This window comes from Perca fluviatilis, chromosome 18, assembly GCF_010015445.1.
Source record: "Perca fluviatilis chromosome 18, GENO_Pfluv_1.0, whole genome shotgun sequence".
Taxonomy (NCBI): domain Eukaryota; kingdom Metazoa; phylum Chordata; class Actinopteri; order Perciformes; family Percidae; genus Perca; species Perca fluviatilis.
The window spans coordinates 3951081-3974015 of NC_053129.1; the positions used below are offsets into that span (position 1 = coordinate 3951081).

A 22935-nucleotide genomic window follows, 5' to 3' on the forward strand; every position below is an offset into this window, starting at 1 on the left:
CCCAAATGTTTGGCTGAAAGCTTCCGATAGATATACAGTAGCTCCTGCCTAAACCACCATCTAAAGACATCAGATATTATAACTCTGGATTTGGATTTCACATGGAGCAGTAGTAAACATCATGATGTTTTCAGTGCTCTGATGCATGACTTAAATCTACATGCTTTATGTTTTCAGCACAATGCCAGTCCATTACATCTGAAATGGAGTGATTTAGACAGTGAATGTAAAGGAGAATTTCCCCCGTCAGAAAGGTGTTTGTCACTAATCCGGGTTCCAGAGCCACCAAACAGCCCTAATTCTGCTGCTTGTTTTTCCTAACTCTCCAGCATATTTCTGTAGGAGAGAGTGAGAGAGATGAGTTGGGTGGGTGTATGGCGAGTTAGAAATAGAGGGAGTGCGAGCGTGTGGAGAGTCACACAGATGAAAGCAGAGCGAGGATCTGGGAGGGAGGAAGGGAGTCAGCCACAGGCAGATGAAAGCGGGAGAGATCAAGTGGGAGACAAAAGGTATGCGATAGATGTAGCAGAGGGAACCAGGCGAGAGAAACAACACTGACGGAGAGCAATAGCCAGAAGGACTGAGCTGAGCCGTGCCGTGCTGGGCTGCATAACACCATCGCCGTGATTTCCCCCCCTAACAGCCTCTGCCACGGAGCCCAGAGAGCGCACGAGGGGGCTGTGCAGGAGCAGGAGCCTGTTGCCTGGATACCTCTGCTGTCGCCACGGCGGCAAAACGCCAGGATTGAACGGTGCGTGTGTTTTCTGGCTGGTGCTGCTGCCATGGGAAAAACACAGCTGGCTGACTGTCTGCATGGCTCCATCGCTGGCTGGCTGACTCGCTGACATCGCACGTATGAATAAGGAAGGAATCTCCCTGATACGGGGGCTTTGAGCAGAGGAGGTGGGAGGCTGGGGGTGGGACTTGCACTCTGCTTTGGATGATGAAGAAAGCTGTTTGGTAGAGAGGGAGAGGAAGCAGAGATTACCTTGGCGACCGAGTGAACGAGAGAAAGCTAGGGGAGGCGAGACCCTGAGACGGGGGAGGGGAGAGGAGTGGGGCCATGCAGATCCAGTCGTCCGGATCACAGTCCAAAGCTTCCAGCTTCATCCTCAGTCAGAGATGTGTGCTGGCCTCCAAAATGGAACCCCACCGGTACGTACCTGCTCTCATTCCAGTGGGTTCTTCTTCTGTTTCTCCATTAGCCTCTATTGCAAAGTCGTGCTCTTGTTGTGCTCATACAGCAGGAACCTTGTTAGCAACCGTCTTTATTGCTGCGTCCAAGGCCTCTGGTCTCATGGATGAGTAGTAACAAACTGTATGCTAGAGCCCTTCGCTTGCTGTCACATTTGAACCTGATTACACCTGCTCTGGAAACCGCTGGTTTTAAACTTTCAACTTCAGTTGATCCTTTCCTTTGTGTTGTAAAGAATGAAAGAAAAGCCCTTAATCACTTCGACACCAGAGAGACTTTAATGCACATGAAGTGCAGAAAGAACTGTGTTGTTAATGAGTTACTGAGTTGTATTTAAGCAATATATGGCATAACCTATTATTTTTCTTTTACCATTCAACAAACTTTTTAATTACTTTAAAACTGTTTATCTGGTAGTATTAATCGGTCAAAATGATAATTTTTATTGATTAACCCTATCAGAGTGCTGTATTTAGAACCTAGTTGCTAAATGTGTTTGCTCTGTGTTCATGCAGAAGCTGGACTTTAGTAGTTTGGCGGTGTCTGTTCTCCCTCAGGGCTTGTTTTGGATATGGCTAACTGCATCACTTCTCCTACATTTAGCAGCTGTAACGTAATGTTGTGGAAGAAGACACTGCTTAATTATTGATGCTGTTTGCTAAAATGTCAGAATCTCAGGGGGCCGAATGGGATGAGTTCACTTGGAGGAAGTGTTCCCTTTGAAAGATGGAATTCAGTTAAGGAAAATGGCCGCTTGTGAATGTGAATAAAATAAAGAAATCTATGAGATTGTGTCTGAATGGTGTAATGGACAGTTAAACATCAGGGTGTTGAGCCACAGAGACATGCTGTCCCTACACAGACTTTAACAGTGGAACGGAAATGTCATGTTTGACCCTCTTCATTTCCTGATTAGCTTGGTGGATAAGGTGAGCTTAGCTAGTTATTCCGGTCTGTCTGTCTTTCTACGTCAACAGCATATTCTGTCAGTCTTGTGCCCGGAGTGTGTGTGTGTGTGTGTGGGTGGGTGTGTGTGGGTGGGTGGGGGTGGGGGTGTTTGTAGGGTTACCCTCAAACTACATTTAAGGTAAAGTCATTAGTGCTAAAGTTGTTAATTTCTTTGTGATTAAAAGTGTATCTAAGTGTATCTGCTTTTTATGCTGCTGTTATGTGTCTATGCCAAAATATGACTTAATACCATACGGACACAGGATTTGGTGGCTAATTTGCAGCAATACAAACAGAAGAAAAAGAAAAGGTTTATTGGCACCTTTGTCCACCAAATAGTCTGTTTCCACACGTCTTTACTAATTATAGCCTGTTTTCTCTGTGCTACACCAACTTTGGTCTGTGTTGCAAATGCAACACATACAGTGCAGTATAGGTGACCCCTCCCCCTGGTTTCCCCTCAGTATTCACATGTGAATATTTGGCAATTCAACACAATTTCACAGATATTTAGCTTTGAAGGCATTTAGCCTCATTCCACTGTTGTGTTCACACTGCTGTTGAAACAAGCCTATACAGTTGTTCGTCTGAAGGCTTCACTTTTTGGTTTCCATGGTTAAATTCTGGGAGTGCTGCTTAGTCCAGTCCAGACCTGCCTTGTGGTCAATGTGTTCCCTGTCCCGGTGTGAATGGTAAGGTGATTGGACTCTTGTAAAATCTGCCAGGCTCCCAGTTAACACACGCGCTGAACCCTGGAAACACCCTGCAGTACACTACTCTGTGTGTGTGCTGTGTCTGCACAGTGACCAACACATGCAGAACATGCACGCTGACATTATCCCTGGAGAAAACAGTGTCTGGAGTGAGTTTCAGGATGTGGAGGAGATGCTTACAGTCCTTTGGTATCACAGATGTTTTAATTTCTGATACCAGGTGTCACTTTTAGTGTATGTCTCCTCTTTCTACCTCACTGACCAGGTGACCTCTTTTCTCTCACTTCCAGGATAGCTGCTGCTTTAGCATTGTAACTGCTTTTCTACTTGAAATGACTTCTACTTTCTCCTACTGCGTTCTTACCAATAAGCCAGCAGTAAAAGTCAGCCAAACTTCCATCTATTCTTTGGATTGTTTGTGACCCATTTGACAAAGGGTGCCATTTCATTTAGTGAAAGGTCAGATGGGCTTGTTAAGGGGATTCACACCCTGCTCTCTAGGGGGTGATCACGATGATGCTGGTTACCATGGCGCTGAAAAGGCCAGAGTCACTAAAGGCAATGAGAGAGGGGGGCCACCTGTGGATCCTTCCTCTGGGGCTGGGCCTCTTCACTCAGCTAATGGTTTCTGTGAGTGAGTTGGTCACAGCCTAATTGAATCCAAGAGGATTGTGTGTATCAGGCCCAACTACTCCTGAAACAAGTGTGGTGCTTGAGTAGGCCAGTCGATGGTCCAGGTAATTACTGGGCAATAGTGTTGTACGCCATAACGACCTGCATTAGGTGACTAGGAAATAATTAGGGAACAACATGTTAAATGTCATTCTCCGTTACATTCAACAGTACATGAAAACACAGTGGAAGTGTTCAACCTTAGAGCAATAATACCGTTCCTAATTGTGCAGCTAACAGCAGGATGAGTTTGCAATTGATCAAGGTAAAGGTAATCAAGTAAAGGGGATGTGATGTGGGCCCAAAAAGATGTTAAAATGAATCTTTCTACAAGGCCCAGAATTTAGTGCCACGCCCCTGACCCTGCAAGTGTCCTTGGGCAAGACACTGAACCCGGGATTGCTCCCGATGCTGCTCCATCGGTGTGTGAATGTGTGTGAATGTTTATCTGATGAGCAGGTGGCCCTTGGACGGCAGCCTCGGCCACCAATGTATGAATGTGTGTAAATGGTGAATGCTTCCTGTACTGTATGAACGAGCTTTGGGTAGTTGGCGCTTTATTAATACATTTACATATTTGAAAACCGTTGCGCACAATAATGATGATGCTCTCTGTCCATCTGGCTTTAATGTGTTGGACTGCACATGTACCCAGGTATAAATACACATATGACATTGAAATGTCGTATAGGATCAAGTGTAAGTGCATCAATCTTGCTCAGCCTGCTGTATTAGGTTTTTAATTATTTCTGCTTCAAGCTGCATGTATTTAAAATGAAGTAATTATTTTTTTTTAGATGCAGTCCAAAGCAGTAGTGCGGTCCTGTAGTGCATGTTCTGAAGGTGCATGAGAACAGATGGAAACAGCAGCAGCAAAAGCTGAGTGACTTACAGAAGGTAACTGCTGTTACTGTTGCTCTACACTGATACTTAGCTAATCTGTGCAATAGCATGTGTGATTTGTTTATAAAATAGATAGATATAGATCTATAGATAGTCTATATCCACAACCTTCCACTTCCGGGATTGTCCGTCCCCTTCCTCTTCCTTTGTGTTGGCGTTCTAACCTCCGGTGGATTTCTGAGGACTATGGTTAACTACTCCAGAACTACTTTTCTGTTACACGACTAAAACTACTTTTGATAAACCGGAGCACGTTTTTCTCCCATGCTGTTTGGACTAGTCAGACCCTACTCCGCAGTGCTGTGGAGGAAGGTCTGACAAAGCAAGACTATAAAATAGTCAGTAAAATAAAATAGATAACTCTAGTATAAGAAAGATAAAGGTAACTCAAGCTTGCTTTCTCTCTTTTCGCTCATGTGGACGAGAGAGCAGGAGTGTTTTCAGTTCATCAAAGGTAATTGTACGTCACCTCTGCAGCGTGTTCACGTCAGGGCAATGCTGATGAAGCGGTCGCAACTGTTGTTCCTTTTCCTCTGAGACGCGCTCGCAAAAAGATTACAAATTAACACAAAAATGTAGTTCATGAGAGCTACTGGCCGCTGCATCTGCAAAAAAACGCAAGTGTGAATGTAGGCTAATGTTAGGTTATTCACACATGTTCTCTTAACTACATTTTACAGTACGCACTAGGGGTGGAACGGTACATGTATTCGTATTGAACCGAAAGGGTAAGGGCTTCTCGGTTCGGTACATGAATTTACACGGAGCGTAATGCGAAACTACTGTTAGATACGTGTTTCTTTAGGGACACCTAATCTGTAGCCCCCTCTTTAGCTCTGACGCTCCCGAGCTCCGCCTACATGTCGACGGTCCAGTGAGTGAGTCAAAGCTAGCAGCACTATGGTGACTACCCTAGCCTATGGTGAGTGCTGGCGACCAACAACAGTTGATCGCAAGTTTGGGAAAACTGTGGTTTCCCAGTCAGTTCCAGTAGTACAGGCGAGAGAGTGGTGGATAAGACGAGGACTGTGTGTCACCGTTGTTCAGCAGTTGTTGGCTATGTGAGTGGAAATACATCTAACATGCTAATGCATATCCAACGCCATCACCCAGATGTGCCAATCACTGGAACGAGACAAAAAAAAACTGTCCAACTTCTCCTCCCATCTCGTGCTACGGAAAGCTCTCTCACGGTGACTGCTTATTTTATTAACTCTGAGTGGGAAATGAAAGCGTCAGTTGTACAGACGCGGCCCCTGTAGGAGCAGCAAGCACTCACTAGCTGAGGAGCTACAGGAGGTCGTGGCAGAGTGGAAACTAGAAAGGTATGCCTGTAGCACTTAATCGCAAGAATACTTTTGTGGGGGAAGGTCTCGCCTAAGAATGTTTTTGTTTTGTTATTATTCTATGTAATTTGCACTTTCATAAATGAGAGATGCTGTATTTTCAGTTTTATAGCTGATTGTCTTATTTTGTTTCCAAGTTCCAGATGGAGTCTGGAGATGATGTGGGGTACTTATTGTTTACAGTTTACATCTTACTGTACACACTTCAGCCTGAGACAGCTAGTCCCCCGGACTGGAGGACACTAGGTGGTACAGCCTGAGACAGCTAGCTCGGGGGACAGACTGGAGGACACTAGGTGGTACAGCCTGAGACAGCTAGCTCGGGGGACAGACTGGAGGACACTAGGTGGTACAGCCTGAGACAGCTAGCTCGGGGGACAGACTGGAGGACACTAGGTGGTACAGCCTGAGACAGCTAGCTCGGGGGACAGACTGGAGGACACTAGGTGGTACAGTCTGAGACAGCTAGCTTGGGGGACAGACTGGAGGACACTAGGTGGTACAGCCTGAGACAGCTAGAGGGGACAGACTGGAGGACACTAGGTGGTACAGCCTGAGACAGCTAGCTCGGGGGACAGACTGTAGGACACTAGGTGGTACAGCCTGAGACAGCTAGCTCGGGGGACAGACTGGAGGACACTAGGTGGTACAGCCTGAGACAGCTAGCTCGGGGGACAGACTGGAGGACACTAGGTGATACAGCCTGAGACAGCTAGCTCAGGGGACAGACTGGAGGACACTAGGTGGTACAGCCTGAGACATGCACAATAAAAAAAATTGCCTTCTGCATTTTTGTTTTGCCTTTCCCTCCAGCTGTACCGTGATGTCTGAACCGAGGTATGAATCAAACCGTGACTTGTGTGTACCGTTCCACCCCTGGTACGCACACATCTATCTTTAGGGTGAAAGGCTCCCACTGTCGAGCCCTGCTATATAGAGACAGACAGTATACGCTTTCATTACCTGAATATAAAGCATGTCATGTGACACTTCCGCCACAGCTGGGGGCTATGGCAATGTCATAGCATGGGATGACAGAATGGCAGAGATTCTGCTATACTTTGTTTCTCATAGTTTTTTACTAATAACGGTTTATCATTATATAATATAGTACTTAACATATCACGTTGCAGTTTAGAATTACATATAGCATTATAGATACCATATCAGCCCTCTGAGGAGGGAAAAGGTGCTCAGATTTCAGATGGACAGTAGTACAGTCAACTCAGGCCTGATATGTATTTTACTGTTCATTTTTATTGGCAGCAGTAAATGCCCCTGTGATTTGTGTTCCCATTGTTCCTAATGAGCCATTTCTCCCCTCCTCATTGATAATTGAATGCAGTAGGTTGTCACTTTAGTCACAGTTTTCCAGTGTGGGTGTTGTGAAGCCCTCGGAGACTGTGACTGATAAAATATAAATGACGACAAAAGTCATTATTGAATCCTGCTGAAGTAATTGGCCAGACTGTGACCTTTGCTCCCAGAAACAGAGCTGACAATCATCACTCCATTTCTGAGAGTGACACGCACACACGTGTGTGTGTGTGTGTGTGCATGTGCATATGTGCATCAGTAAAGTAGACAGCAGGTAACCTCCATGCAGACAAACAGCTGTTTGTGAATGAATGGTGAACCGGTACACTCTCTCTATCTCTCTTTCTGTCTTTTTAGAGGCGCACACACCTTGGCCTATGTTCGGCTCTGTTGCTAGGGTGACAACTCGGTTTGTAGTTCTAATAAAAAGGCAGCAGGGTTAGAAAAGGGAGCTGAAGGGGAGTCCAGTGTGTGACTGTTGATCACCACCTAGTCTGGATCAACAGAAGTACATTTCCAAGGATAACTGACATGTCCCCCTCATTCCACATTCATTCTGTGTTGGCGTTCTCAAACTCCGTTCTCTTCTGGAAACAACTAACTTGTAGCTAGCGAGCTACACGCTAAAAATGTTATGTTTTGAAGAACATTAACAAGACAGACCTGATTGGTTCTTTCAGGGAATGATTGTAAAGATTAATAAAGAATATGTTTAGATCATTTCCTCTCTAACTGGGAGGTTTTATAAAGAATATGTTAGATCATTTCCTCTCTAACTGGGAGGTTTTATAAAGAATATGTTAGATCATTTCCTCTCTAACTGGGAGGTTTTATAAAGAATATGTTTAGATCATTTCCTCTCTAACTGGGAGGTTTTATAAAGAATATGTTTAGATCATTTCCTCTCTAACTGGGAGGTTTTGGGACTGATTGGTAGGGTTGCTGTGGACCAAGTCCACACGGAGAGCCACTGGTAAGAGCCAATGAGGTTTAACCATGTATCAGCTAATTTAAATAGCTCACGTTACTGGATTTGGTCAACAGTTAACTTCATCTAATATTGTATGTGACGTTTTCTTTAGCGGGGTGCAAATGTTCCACCAAAACAAGTTCCTTCCTGAGACTATTTAGCAGAGCTTCTCCTGCCTCAGAATGGGCCTCTGGGAGGACATATTACGCGTGGGGTCTGTGGGTCCTCCCCCAGGAAATTTTTAGCGTGAAACACTTTATTTCCTGCATTCTGCGTACCGTATCCGGGTACAGCTGCTCGATCTGTGGCCAGGTATACTTGCAAAGGTGGTCTGGACTAGGCTAAAGTTCATACATACTCCCGTACTGTTGGTCCTAACTTAACCCTAACGTTCTCATTTTACAGCTAAACAGTAAAATATGTTTCTGAAAACACCTGAGGAGAGAAATAGGCAATGCAATACTGATAAGCGCTGCCTAGTTTGACTGCAGTTCACAAACAGTGATGGACACTGAGACTGCTAGGCTCTGATTGGTTGTTTCCCTGATGCCATTCACAGCAGAGAAACGTGATGATCTGATTAATGTAGGACATCGCCCAGATCAGCAGCACTGCAGCTGAGTCTTGCTGGTTGGAGATTTTGGAACAAAAGTATTGAAATTGTGGATAACATTGTTAGCTTTCTCATAATCAAAGAACTGTACTGTTGTGTTTATTTTTGGTGAAGATTTCGGAGTCTTTAGGAGAGGTGGGCATCCAATAATGGGTCAACTCTGCGAGCCCCTGTCTCCTGATTGGTCGCTCATTCTGGTTCTGACTCTCTCATCCAGGTTGACATGCAGCAACCGTGCCGTGGAGGAAGGTCTGGCAATGCGAGACTACTGCTTTCATAATGGCTTTTACTTTGTGTAGAGGTTGAAAATGCTGAAATAAAATGATTACATTTTTTAGAAGAACAACCTGAAACCATTTAAGAAGCTCTGCTTGTCCCTTGAGCCCACTTTGGAATCCAGTGTCCTTTACTGTGTTTCCAAACCCTGGCAGTACCTGCGGGCAGCGCTTCAGCAGGGACTCCTTTCGTCTGTTCCTGGCCTGATCACTTCCATATGGGCTGAAAGCACTCAGACTCTGCACCACACTACAAGTGATTGCTGATTAATGAGAGGGAGAGAAAGAGACCGATGAGGAGAAAATAGTTAGAGGAGGGTGAGTCAGTGAGGCAGAAAGCTATAAATTGAGTGAAAAAAAGAAGCTGAAGATTGAAGACATGGTTGCAAAGCCAGGGAAAGGAAGGATGCAGATGTGGGCTCCTTCCTTCCGTCCAGCTGCACTCCTCCCTGAACATCCCTCCGTCCCAGTACACCTCTCTCTTTCTGTCCTTCCGTCTCCTTCCTTTCCCAGCGAGGACTCCCCCTGGATTCCAGGTTCCACAACATTTTATGGTTCTGCTTGCATGTTTTGTTTCAGCTGCACAGGATTTATCATCCTCCCCCAGTTTGGAAACAGCTGACTCTGGCCTTTCAGAGCACAGTGTCAGTTTACTGTCAAATGGTTTCCAGCAAAAACTGCAGAGTGTATTTAGTGAGAGAGAAGTAGTCCAAGGAAAGAAATACCACTGCCATGAGTCCTATGCTGATCACAGCCAGAAGTCAAAGTGCTGTTGTGGCAGCAGCTGGAATGCTTACAGTCTCAGTGATTTCACAGGAAACTAATAGAAGCCAAGAACCGCTGAGAGTTCAATGAAATCCCCCTCATAACTAGGAAATGAATGCTGTAAAGACAGCTAAGTAAAACTTAGATAAGACTGCTCTACGAACAATATGATGATCTATAAAGCCATACTGTAGGAGGAGGGTTCACTTTACATGATGGGGTGTTCACTGTGTAATCGAAAGAATGCTTTATACCCCAACAACAAACTGAGAGAAATATCTTCTGTGCTTAACCAATAATTATTAATCTGCCAGTTGTTTTCTGCATTAGGTCGATAAAATGTCCGAAAATTTAAAAAAATGGTTTCCTCCTAAAGATGTTCAGTTTGCTGTGACATGACACAGATTGTTTTAGTCCGGAACCTTTTTGCTTAAATCACAATGAACACACTCCTCAGTATCAGCAGAAGGAATTGATTGGGTATTGGGAGAGAAAACGTTGATGTGTGATGGACGCAGCATTTGTAATGTCACCCATTGGTTTGTGGTTTTAAAGCCTCGAGTTTGGCGATAAGGCCGTTGCCATGCTGTTTGTTTGGAGCTGGGGAAGATGATGCGGCTAAACCTGTGTTGTTTATGGTTGCTATGGTGCTGTGCTAAGCTAAACCCTAAGAGGGAATGTTGCTGATTTTCAACCCTTCTGAAGCGAGTCATCAGGCGGAGATCTACCGGCATGTCATCTGCATGTACGGCAGAACAGAAGTCCAGTTAATTTTGCTGAAGTGAAAACACACAGTGAGAGGGTCAAAGTTTAACATGAAAACACACAGTGGTGGAAGAAGTATTCCGATCCTTTACTTAAAGTGATGGTTCGGAGTAATTTCACCCTAGGGTCCTTTGCACCATGATCTCGAGCCAAACACCCCCCCAGAAGCTTTTTTCACCTGGGTCGAACATTGGGAGCGTTAGCGTAGCGTAGCGTTATCAGCTGAATAGCTTAGCGCAGGGGCTAATGGATCCGAAGTGTCTCTTAACATTACCCCACTAATAATGCCCGAAATGATACCAAAGGTCTACAGTAGTACAAATAGGTTATGCACTCATAAAACGATGGATTGTAAAATTTGTAAGTACACCAGAAGTTTATGTAAATAACACTTGCCTGCTGGCTTCTGCTCTCTGCTGCTGCTGCTGCTGTTACTACCAGGCAGTAAGAGTGCTTAGGGACATCTACAAATTACAACACCGAAAAGAGATGCAACAAAAATATTTATTAATTTAATGATTAAATAAGGTAATGTCTCCAAACTTACCCCAATTATTACTTGTCTCCTGCTAGTTATATTACAGCACTTACTTTAAAAATAAGTTAAATTAAAAATATTTTTGTTGCATCTCTTTCGGTTTGTAATTTGTAGATGTCCCTAAGCACTCGTCTTACAGCAGCAACAACAACAGCAGAGAGCAGAAGCCAGCAGGCAAGTGTTATTTACATAACCTTCTGGTGTACTTACAAACTTTACAATCCATCGTTTTATGAGTGCATAACCTATATATACTAGTGTAGACCTTTGGTATCATTTCGGGCATTATTAGTGGGGTAATGTTAAGAGACACTTCGGATCCATTAGCCTCTGCGCTAAGCTATTCAGCGGCTAACGCTACGCTACGCTAACTCGTCCAATGTTAGACCCAGGTGAAAAAAGCTTCTGGGGGGGTGTTTGGCTCGAGGTCATGGTGCAAAGGACCCTAGGGTAAAATTACTCCGAACCATCACTTTAAGTAAAAATACTAATAACACTCTGTAAAAATACTCGGTAAAAGTCCTGCATTCAAAATGTTACTGTAGTGACAGTAAGTAGAAGTAGAAGTAGAAAGTGTCATGAAAATAAAATAAAAAAATACAAGTACCCCAACACCGCCAAAAACAAGCTAAGCCTCTGTCCTATTTTCAAATAAATGGGACCATCATTTAGTAAATGAACATCATGCTGTGTTAAAAGGAACCCCTACTAGTACGACATGTTGGCCTTGTAAGATTAACGTGGGCGTCAGCTATAAAAAGGTGGTACAAAAACACTCCATATGTTTTGTTTTTTGTTAAAAAATGCAGAAAATCTGTTCCCTCGTAGGCCGCCATGGTTATTTACGTCTCAATGCATTCTGGGGCAGTGACGTATAATGGTTGTACCCAAGGGGGTAAGCTTCGCTTCAGAACTCGAGCCATCATGGCGCCATTTTGTTGCTACCTGGCCATCACCTCCTGTTAGCATTCCGCTGACCGCCATTTTTTTTTTTACGTCACTTGACTGCAAATAACTTTAGATCTGAAGCGTTTAAAGACTCTATTTGTCCATTGTTTATTTCTAAAGAAACACGACAATGTATAAAAGGTTCCATTACCTTGTACCTCATGTTATGGCTCCGTAGCAGACATTTTTGTAAAAATAGGCTAACGATTGTGTCATAACCAAGTGACTTACTGTCAAACAGTAGAGGAATTACCGTATAGTACAGGAGAAGCTCGCAGGCAGTTTCGACTTACGTTAGCTGTTTAGGTTTAATTACTAATGTTAACCAGCATGTTAGTTAGCAATAATTAGCCTGTGCTTATGTTATCTCCTTACATATACCTACACTCTCCATCTCTGTAAGATTGGGAATGATTGAGATTTCTCTTGGCACAGCTACCAGAAGACTTCACACTTTCAGACACGTTGCTCACGTCACATTTACGTTGTCTCCGTCAGTTGGAGGCTGCGCAGTAAAGCAAGAGATCACCGGAAAAATGCTTCTAATAGCCTTCACTGGTCTCCGTCCAGGGCAACGGGATCTGTTGGTCCATTTTATATATGTCAATGGTTGTACCCTAACGTATCGGCTATTGACGGGTGCCAGTGGAGTCTTCCCTGCTGGAAGTTAGAGAGAATGCAGCCTTAAGGAGTGTCCCCCCTGCTGGAAGTTAGAGAGAATGCAGCTTTAAGGAGTCTCCCCCTGCAGGAAGTTAGAGAGAATACAGCTTTAAGGAGTCTCCCCCTGCTGGAAGTTAGAGAGAATACAGCTTTAAGGAGTCTCCCCCTGCTGGAAGTTAGAGAGAATACAGCTTTAAGGAGCTTCAGCGTTGGCGTCACTGTTCAGAGCCGTAAGCGTCGTCTAATATTTTTACAGTCTGTGTCTATAACTAATCCCAGCCATGAGAAGATAGTGTGACTGACAACATGAACCCAGAAGCCCGATTAGCATTCAGCCCTTCAGTACAACCTGTGCAGTGAAGGGTTACAAAGATGATTATATGTAAAGATAATGAGTTATCCTAATTAAGATTCCATATTCAATGATTAAAGAACACATTAGATAGTTGGCATTGCTGTGATTCCTCATTAATAAGCACAGCTCTAAAATGAAATGAGATCATCACACCAGAGGCCAGCTGTGCTGCATGGTCTGCACCATGACCAGATGGAAGACTAACCCTAACCCAAAACCCAGAACCCTCGGCCGGACTCCTCTCTCATTGCCTGGCTTTGTCAGACACACTCAGTGAGTTTTTCATAGCCCTTTTTGGTTGGTTTCTATTTTTAAATGCTTGGCTTGTTATGTAACTTTGGCCTTCAGCAGTGAAATGATCACACTTTCCACCCGTAGCAGTGATGGAGTGACTCAGTACAGTTAGGGAATGACTTGCTGCTTCTCTAGTTTTTATTTTGTAGCCACAGATAAGAAGGTGACCTACAGGAGAGTAGCGAGCTGATGGTCTACAGAGGACCATCTGGGATCCAGTCTTTATCCTGCTCTCGTCCTCTCTGCACTCCTAGCGCTGTTGCTCTCTGTACACCCCCCGCGCCCCCTTCACTCCTGGCAGGATGTGACATTATGGTGGTGAAGCCCCTAGAGCTGTTCTGTTCCTCTTTGAAATCAGAACCGTTCTTAAATCGGAGCATCATTAACATTAATGAAGGAGAAATTCTCATCTCATATCCTATTCCCCATTCCTATTCTCAGATCTGCAGATTCTTCATATATATGTGTGTGTGTGTGTGTGTGTGTGTGTGTGTGTGTGTGTGTGTGTGTGTGTGTGTGTGTGTGTGTGTGTGTGTGTGTGCGTGCGCACGTGTGTAACTGGGCTAGAGGCAGAGGGATATCTGGATCGCTCTGCTGTGTCTTTCAAGCTGTTTACTCACCTTGGAAATCAAAATGAAAGCATAATATTGATAGTTTTTTTCTGTCTCGTATTGAGATATTATACAGTCTAAGTTAAAACAATTCAATTTTCAATTCAATTTTATTTATAGTATCAAATCATAACAAAAGTTATCTCGAGACACTTTACAGATAGAGTAGGTCTAGACCACACTCTATAATTTCCAAAACCCCAACAATTACAGTAATTCCCTCAAGAGCAAGCATTAGCAGTGGCTATCGCGACAGTGGCGAGGAAAAACTCCCTTTTAGGAAGAAACCTCTGCAGACCCAGACTCTTGGTAGGCGGTGTCTGACGGGCCGGTTGGGGGTGTGATGAACAGTGGCGATAATAGTCACATTAGAGGTCACAGTGACTTCGAAGGTTATCATGGAAGTTCATGTCATAGCAGGGCACATCGTGTCATACTGAGTAGTGCAGTCCCCTATACCGGATCCAGACTACTCTGTGCATAGGAACATCACAGCAGGGCGTTGCGGGACGTAGCGTGGCGCTGCAGAGCATGGGTGGATGCGGCGGATGCAGCAGGACGCAGCAGGATGCGGCCGGGAATTGCAGAGAATCGCAGAGCATAGCTCTGCGAAGAAGAAACATAAGAACTCCGGGGAGTAAACTCCCCAGAGCTAGATTAGTAACAAGCAATTCTGGGACAGGATGCATACAAAAGTAACAAGTAGAGATGAGAGAGCAGCTCAGTGTGTCATAGGAAGGAAACAGCCTCCCCTGCAGTCTAGAACTTTAATAGCATAACTAAGAGAGGCAGGTTAAAGAGAGGTGCCTGGTCGGGCTAGAACTCTCCCCAACCGGATCGGGCTGTACTGGCCTGCCTCCCTCTACTCTTGCTATATTATTAATTATACAGTATATAAAACTGATGACTACGAGGAGAAGCAGGTGGGCCGGGTTAGGTGGACGCTGCAACTCCTCACTCCCTAACTATAAGCTTTGTCAAAGAGGAGGGTTTTCAGTTTACTCTTAAGTGTGGCGACGGTGTCTGCCCCTCGAACCCAGACTAGGGAGCTGGTTCCACAGAACCAAAAAATTTTTTAAGGATTAATTTGCGTCAAAATAAATTCGTCAATCTAGTCAAATATTGATCAAAAAATAACTCCCAAATTTCTGACAGCAGTGCTGGAGGCCAGGGCAATACCATCCAGAGTAGCTATATCTTTCAAAAACGAAGTTCGGCGGTGCGTTGGTCCTATCACAATAACTTCATATAACTTATCTACAATAACTTGTCTGAGTTTAACATCAGGAAATTGTGGGTCATCCAGGATTTTATATCCTCAATACACGTTTGAAGTCTTGCTAACTGACCACTTTCATCTGGCTTAATTGACAGATATAATTGGGTATCGTCTGCGTAACAGTGATAGTTAATTGAGTGTTTCCTAATAATATTACCTAGAGGAAGCATATATAAGGTAAATAGAATTGGTCCAAGCACTGAGCCTTGAGGAACGCCATGGCTAACTTTGGCGTGCTTGGAGGGTTTATCGTTAATGTTAACAAATTGGGATCGCTCAGAGAAATAGGACTTGAACCAGCTTAGTGCGATTCCTTTAATGCCAACTAAGTGTTCCAGTCTCTGTAACAGGATGGTATGGTCAATAGTGTCAAATGCAGCACTAAGATCTAGTAAAACAAGAATGGAGTCCTTTGTCTGCAGCTGTTAGAAGGTCGTTAGTAATTTTCACCAGTGAGGCGTACATCGCTGTCAGCAGGACCACAACTCTACAGAAGTCTTTTGGGAGAAACCTATAGACCCCAATGCAAACATACACCTGGCACTTTATGCAGACATGCTGATAGTGTGTTCTCAGTGGAGAGACTGGGGAGTACAGCTGATGTGTTTAGTGGAAGAGTTCAAATCCAAAAAAGGTCAATTAAATTTTGGCAGCATTTAAATCAAGCTGATAAAAATTCCATTGCATACAAAGCTCTCCTGAGCAACCAACAGTGTTCAGATGTCCACCCCCTCAACCAACTGGCTCGGAGGTACACTGAGCTAAACACAGTCAGTAATAGACAGACAGGTAGAGAGAGAGACAGGTACACTGAGCCTCAGAGCCGCCACAGACACAATCCTCAGTCTTCAATCAAAAGATTTGAAACTAAAATAAAAGAAGAGTATACAGAACAATGGCAAAATGAAAATAAAATACAACACAAACTCCTCTGTTATCAATCCCTGAACAGAGATATCATATTGGCCGAATATCTCAAAACAAAAAATCCAAAAGAAATACGAATTTTAACAAAATACAGAGTCTGTGACCATGAGCTTGAAATTGAAAGAGGCCGACATTTAAAAGTGTGGAGACCAAGAGAGGAACGAGTCTGTACACACTGCCACCAGGATATCGAAACAGAATTACATTTCTTATGTACATGTCCCAAATATGAAGGCTTAAGAACCAAATATTTCCAAAAATTCGAAAAACATATACCAGGCTTCACTACCTACACTGAGGACAAAAAGCTTCCTTTTTTATTAGCGGAAGATAAAAACACGGCATGGCTAGCAGCTAAATATGTCTTCTCCTGCCACAATACAAGGACCAATAAATAGAGAATTGTATAGATTATCATTTCTTTTCTAATTTATTATTTTAGTTATTTGTATTTTTTTTATATATATATATTGTTTCTATGTACCCTCTGAGGGAACTGCACAGAAGTTGTTTAGTATCTGCATTTATATCATAATTATAATATGTTTACTTGTATTATTATTATTACATCAGATGTATTTACTCCTTGTCATTTTATATGTATGCTTGTTCTTATGCTTTGGCAACCCAGATGTATTTTTTTTTGTCATGCCAATAAAGCAACATGAAATTGAAATTGAGTTAAGAAGAGAAGAGTATGGTCAACAGGATTAGATCCAGCAGTGATGAGACCACCAGAGAAAAGCTGCGGTGTCTCTGTGCTCCTCACATTTTCTCTTTATGCCTCATGTTGTTTTCCTTCTTTTAGTCGCCTTCTTCCTCTCCAAACACTTTGGGATGGATTCCTCTGGCTTTCTGCTCACAGTGCTTTCAGCTGAATCACCCTGCAAACCACACTACATCTACCACACAAACATGCACTGTGTGTGTGTGTGTGTGTGTGTGTGTTGCACATGTGTGTGTTGGAGGCACACTGTGTAGAGATTTGTGACTGAAACCATTGCAGGCAGAGGCTGTGGTCTCTGCAGTGGTCCTGCATTTATTCCATGGTATGAGAACACACTGACATCCCATCTGACCAAAGTGACCACAGTCAACAAAACATGCAGCAATGCAGTCATTATTCTTCAGTGTTTAAAGGGCCCTCTTTGATTGGCTGCATGTAATCATGAGAGCATCGCAGGCACAAACCAGACTGTCGTTAAGACATTAGTCCTTAGTCAGCTCACACACACATTAGTGTGTCTGCAGCAGAGGTGTCAAAAGTATTCACATTCATTACTCAAGTACAAGTATAGATACTAGGGTTTAAAAAGACTTCTGTAGAAGTTGAAGTATCAAGCTTTTTACTCAAGTAAAAGTGTAAAAGTACTGGTTTCAAAACTACTTAAAGTATAAAAGTAAAAGTAATGTAAGGGGGAAAAAATGCTATTAAGGACAAAAGCTTAGCCTGCCCCACAGGGGCCTATAGTGCACTACCCCACCTCCACAAAAACACATTTTTCTAAAGGCCATAATGACTATAATAATGTTATATTAAAATCATACGTACGAACTAAGAAGGGCTGAAAAAGGTGACACATCTCTTCTGTGTTTTTCAGACAACGGCAGCTACAGTCTGGTGTTACAATCCTCTCCAGTGAAATACAGACACACTTTACACCATTTAGCTGTCAGCATTGTAACCGTGTTTACTCCAGCTGCTAGCTAACGGTAGGCTAACGTTACCTGCTGTCTAGTGTAGTGTTAACTAGCTAACAGTAGGCTAACGTTACCTGCTGTGTAGTGTAGTGTTAACTAGCTAACGGTAGGCTAACGTTACCTGCTGTCGAGAGTAGCGTTAACTAGCTAACGGTAGGCTAACGTTACCTGCTGTCAGGTGTAGTGTTAACTAGCTAACGGTAGGGTAACGTTACCTGCTGTCGAGTGTAGTGTTAACTAGCTAACGGTAGGGTAACGTTACCTGCTGTCGAGTGTAGTGTTAACTAGCATCCCGTGCGGCGATGTTTCAATTCCCTCTAACGTCTGTTTTCAGAGCATCAGAGAGAAGCGCAGACATTTAAGTGGCACCTAATAAGGCACCGAAATCCGCGTTGCTATTCGGTCCGGTACCCAGCCAGCAATGACATGTGGGGCCCAGATGAGGGCTTCATGGGCGGCAAATGTGGGCCCCATTATGGGCTTGCACCCGGGATCCACATTGGGGCAAGCCGTGGAAGCCCAGACATACTAAAAGTGGGACCTGTAAGGGTACTGCATGGGTCTTAATTGGGCACTTCATGTCAGACCCATTTGGGCCCCACCTGCCCAAATGGGTCTAAAGTGGGCTTGCACCCGGGATCCAACCATGGCTACCCAGATGGGCTTTAAATGGGCTCTGTAAGAGTCTTATGTGGGTCCTAACTGGGCAATTCATGCCAGACCCATTGGGACCCCACCTGCCCAAAGGGGTTTAAAGTGGGTTTGCACCCAGGATCCAGCCGTGGATGCCCAGATGGGCTTTAAAAGGGACCTATAAGGGTGTTATGTGGGATCTTAACCGGGCAATTCATGACAGACCCATTTGGGCCCCACCTGCTTAAAGGGTGTTTAAAATGGGCTTGCACCCATGATCCACACGGGGGCCAGCCGTGGATGCCCAGATGGGTTTTAAGTGGGACCTGTAAGGGTCTTATGTGGGTCTTAACTGGGTAATTCATGTCAGACCCATTTGGGCCCCACCTGCCTAAAGGGCGTTTAAAATGGGCTTGCACCCGGGATCCACACAGGGGCCAGCCATGGATGCCCAGATGGGTTTTAAGTGGGACCTGTAAGGGTCTTATGTGGGTCTTAACTGGGTAATTCATGTCAGACCCATTTGGGCCCCACCTGCCTAAAGGGGTTTAAAGTGGGCTTGCACCAGGATTCAACTGTGAATGCCCCTATGGGCTTAAAGTGGGCTCTGTAAGGATCTTATGTGGGTCCTAACTGGGCAATTCATGCAAGGCCTATCTAAGCCCAACCATGCCAAATGGTTTAAGGAAACAATCTAAGAAAAACGAAGAATGAATATAAGTCCAAGATAAATACAAGACACTTGACGCTTTGAACTGCAAGAAATATATTGTTAAATTGAACAACAAAAATGATCTTTAAAAAACAATTTAAAGATCATGTCACAACATACCGGTAAACAAATCAAAAATATATTTTAAAAAAATCTCTGAAAAAAAAACATCTCTCCAAAAAAATACATTAATACAAAATTGTTACATCGAACAACAAACATAATCTTTAAAAAACAATTTAAATGTCACAACATACCGGTAAATAAATCAAAAATATATTTTTTTTAAAAATCTCTGAAAAAAAAAACCTCTCCAAAAAATACATTAATACAAAATTGTTACATCGAACAACAAACATAATCTTTAAAAAACAATTTAAATGTCACAACATACCGGTAAATAAATCAAAAATATATATTTTTTTTAAATCTCTGAAAAAAAAAAAAACACCTCTCCAAAAAATACATTAATACAAAATACACTCATGGCGTCTGTGTGGTGGATGCTCCTTTTTCTCTTTGGGCTCTTGCAGCCCTCTCACCTCCACGGTCACGTGCGCCGGTAAACTACTTCCAGCCAATTCCACTTCTTTGCGGTTCACATTTTGAGTCATTGCATTACTCTTCAGTGCACCTAAAAACAAAGGAGCATAAGTCAATTTAGCAAGGTTCTTTTTTGCTCCAACAAGTGCATGTTCTGCTCTTTCAATGGGTTGTCTCAGTCCATTTTTAGCACTAACAGTCACGGAGATATTCAAGCAGTTTAGCACCATGGATTTGGTTTTCTAGTTTGTGCTCACCTTTCTTTGAAAAGAAGTCAGTTACCAATTGTTTCCCCTCATTCTGTTTTCTCTCCTCCTCCTGTCTTTCCTTTCTTTTTGGTAGCCTGATTTGGGTTTCTTTGAGAAAGACATTTCTACAGCAGAAGTTTGTGCTCCACCAGACGCTCTCAACTGATCTAGCTAACATAATGCATGCAGGTGGACTAAACCATTTGGCACATTAGCAAGGGGGTGAGACCTTTTTGTATACAAAATGTAGTCAGTCAATCAACCAAGTTATTCAGCCAATACATTAACTTTACATTTCATCTGATATGCATTATGAAATGTTATTAGGAAATAAAAATATCCAGGTAAAATAAAATATATTCCAGACTTTTCAAGGGCCCTCTCTCCCCTTGGGCCCTGGTAATCAGTATTGGTTTTACCCCCGGTCCGATGCCCCTGGTGGGTCCGTGTACTTGGCGGCCAACGGATTTTCGTTTTGAAAGGAAAAAAACAAAAACGAAAAACAGCCAGTTTCCCAATTACCATTAGTAAATAGGAAAACAAAAAACGGAAAACAACCCATTATTCATTTTTTGTTCTGATATTCAGAAACGAAAAACCAAAACTATTCGTTATCCGATTTTTTTGATGTGTTTGTAGATGGAACTTCGGATTTGTAATTTTTCGAAGCCTTCGAAGTTATCGGTAGTAAGCTGCCACATACCGGAAATATTTGACATCAATGAGACCATGGACATTTATGATCTAAGGACGTAGATTTTAGACAATATGCTAGTTTTATATTAGAAAACCGAAAAATGGGATGTTTTTGAAGCTTGGTTTTGAATTCGATACGGGGTTTTCGAGAGGGTATGGGGAGCCGGTGTGAATGCTCAGCGAGGGACTTGTGGCGTAAACAACAGTTGACTTTTATTATGAAGTGGTCACGAGATGATCGCGCTCTCATTCATCCAAAATGAGTTCACACAACAAGACAACCATCATAGTCTAATAATAATAATAATAATGAAGCGAAAACATTTTCAAAATTTCTCATTTTCACATAAAAGGTCTCTAACGTTGTTTTGCCATTGCTTTGGCAAATATATCTGTCAAACAATACAAATCGAAACCATGATTTGGCTTTCCCTTATCAAATCTCGTAAAGACTCCGATTTAATACAACAATATCTGTCAAACAAACAGGGCTATAATTAGTATAAATAAGATATAAAATCAATATAAATGTGATTTTTGAGGTTAAAAACAACTAAGTAACTACATTTTAAATTAGTTACTTTTACTAGTAATTTTAATTGTACTTGAGTAAACAACAAAGTAACAGTACTTTTACTTAGCTAAGTAAAAATTTTTTTACTCTTTTCGCGGGATTTATTTAAATCTAAAAATTGCATAGACCTAGCCCTAGTCTGCATATCGGCCTAGCTGTGGTCAGCTTTTATTTACTTTAAGAGTAGCATTCATTTGTATGTTTAACAAAAGTGGTAAATGGCGATTGATTAAAAAAAAAAAAAAACTTGCCTCAGCAATACCTTCAGCGATTTCAACTTCAAGTTGGCCATCAGGACAGAAGTCCCTGACAAGTCCCTGCTGAGCACACCACCTCCGCACATTATTATTATTATTATTATTATTATTATTAGACTATGATGGTTGTCTTGTTGTGTAGATTCATTTTTGATGAATGAGAGCGGTCAGCGCTAATCTCCCGTGACCATAATAAAAGTCGACTTGTGTTTCGCCAGTAAAATGATTTTAATATTTGCATATTAAAAGCGATATGCAGACCAGGGCTAGGTCTATGCAATTTTTAGATTTAAATAAATCAGCAGAAGTGAAAAGAGTAAAAAAATGTTCTACTTAAGTAAAAGTACTGTTACTTTGTTGTTTACTCAAGTACAAGTAAAATTACTAGTAAAAGTAGCTAATTTAAAATGTAGAGTTACTTAGTTGCTTTTTAACCTCCAAAATCACATTTATATTGATTTTATATCTTATTTATACTAATTATAGCCCTGTTTGTTTGACAGATATTGTTGTATTAAATTGGAGTCTTTTGCGATTTGATAAGGGAAAGCCAAATCATGGTTTCGATTTTAGTTTGTTTGACAGATACTTTGCCAAAGCAATGGCGCAAAACAACATTAGAGACCTTTTATGTGAAAATGAGAGATTTTGAAAATGTTTTCGCTTCATTATTATTATTATTATTAGACTATGATGGTTGTCTTGTTGTGTAGACTCATTTTTGATGAATGAGAGCGGTCAGCGCTAATCTCCTGTGACCACTTCATAATAAAAGTCAACTTGTGTTTCGCCACAAGTCCCTGCTGAGCACACCGGCTCCGCACACTCCTCTCAGAAAACCCCCGTATCGTTCCAAACTGTGAACCCAACGCAGCTGCTATATCCCCACAAGACATCCCATTCTTTTGGTTTTCTAATATAAAACTAGCATATTCGTCTAAAAACATTTTTACGTCCGTATCATTCTTACTGTCCATGGTCTCATTGATGTCCAAATGATTTCCGGGTATGCAGCCGCTTACTACCTACGATCGCTTCCGGGTCACGAAAAAATTGAATGAGGAATAAGATTTATACACACATTTTAATTTCCGAGTTCCATCTACAAACACATCAAAGAAAATCGGATAACGAGATAGTTTTTCGTTTTCCGTTTTTTAATATCAAAACAAAAAACGAATAATGGGTTGTTTTCCGTTTTTTGTTTTCCTATTTACTAATGGTAATTGGGAAACTGGCCGTTTTTCGTTTTTGTTTTTTTCCTTTCAAAACGAAAATCCGTTGGCCGCCAAGTACACGGACCCTGGTGTCTGTGCCGCTGCTCATATCTATTTATCCAGAGAAAGTGAACACTAAGTGACGCACAGGTCTGCTTCAGAGCTCCGTGTGTTTGAGTCTGACCTGAGATGGGAAACGTCGCGTAATGAAAGGTTGACAAGTAAACGTGTGGCTGAGGGGGCGCCCTAGGATCATGTTT

At 42.6% G+C, this 22935-nt stretch overlaps 1 protein-coding gene across 1 annotated transcript in view; it reads left to right on the top strand.

Moving 5' to 3' along the window:
- Positions 1 to 1045: 1045 nt before the first annotated feature.
- The window catches only part of enah (ENAH actin regulator), an 86345-nt gene continuing 64455 nt past the window's right edge, over positions 1046 to 22935 (top strand). Inside the window, 1 exon segment of the mRNA XM_039782876.1 lies at positions 1046 to 1155. Coding sequence (XP_039638810.1) covers positions 1064 to 1155 — 92 coding nt within the window. The 5' untranslated portion in view covers positions 1046 to 1063.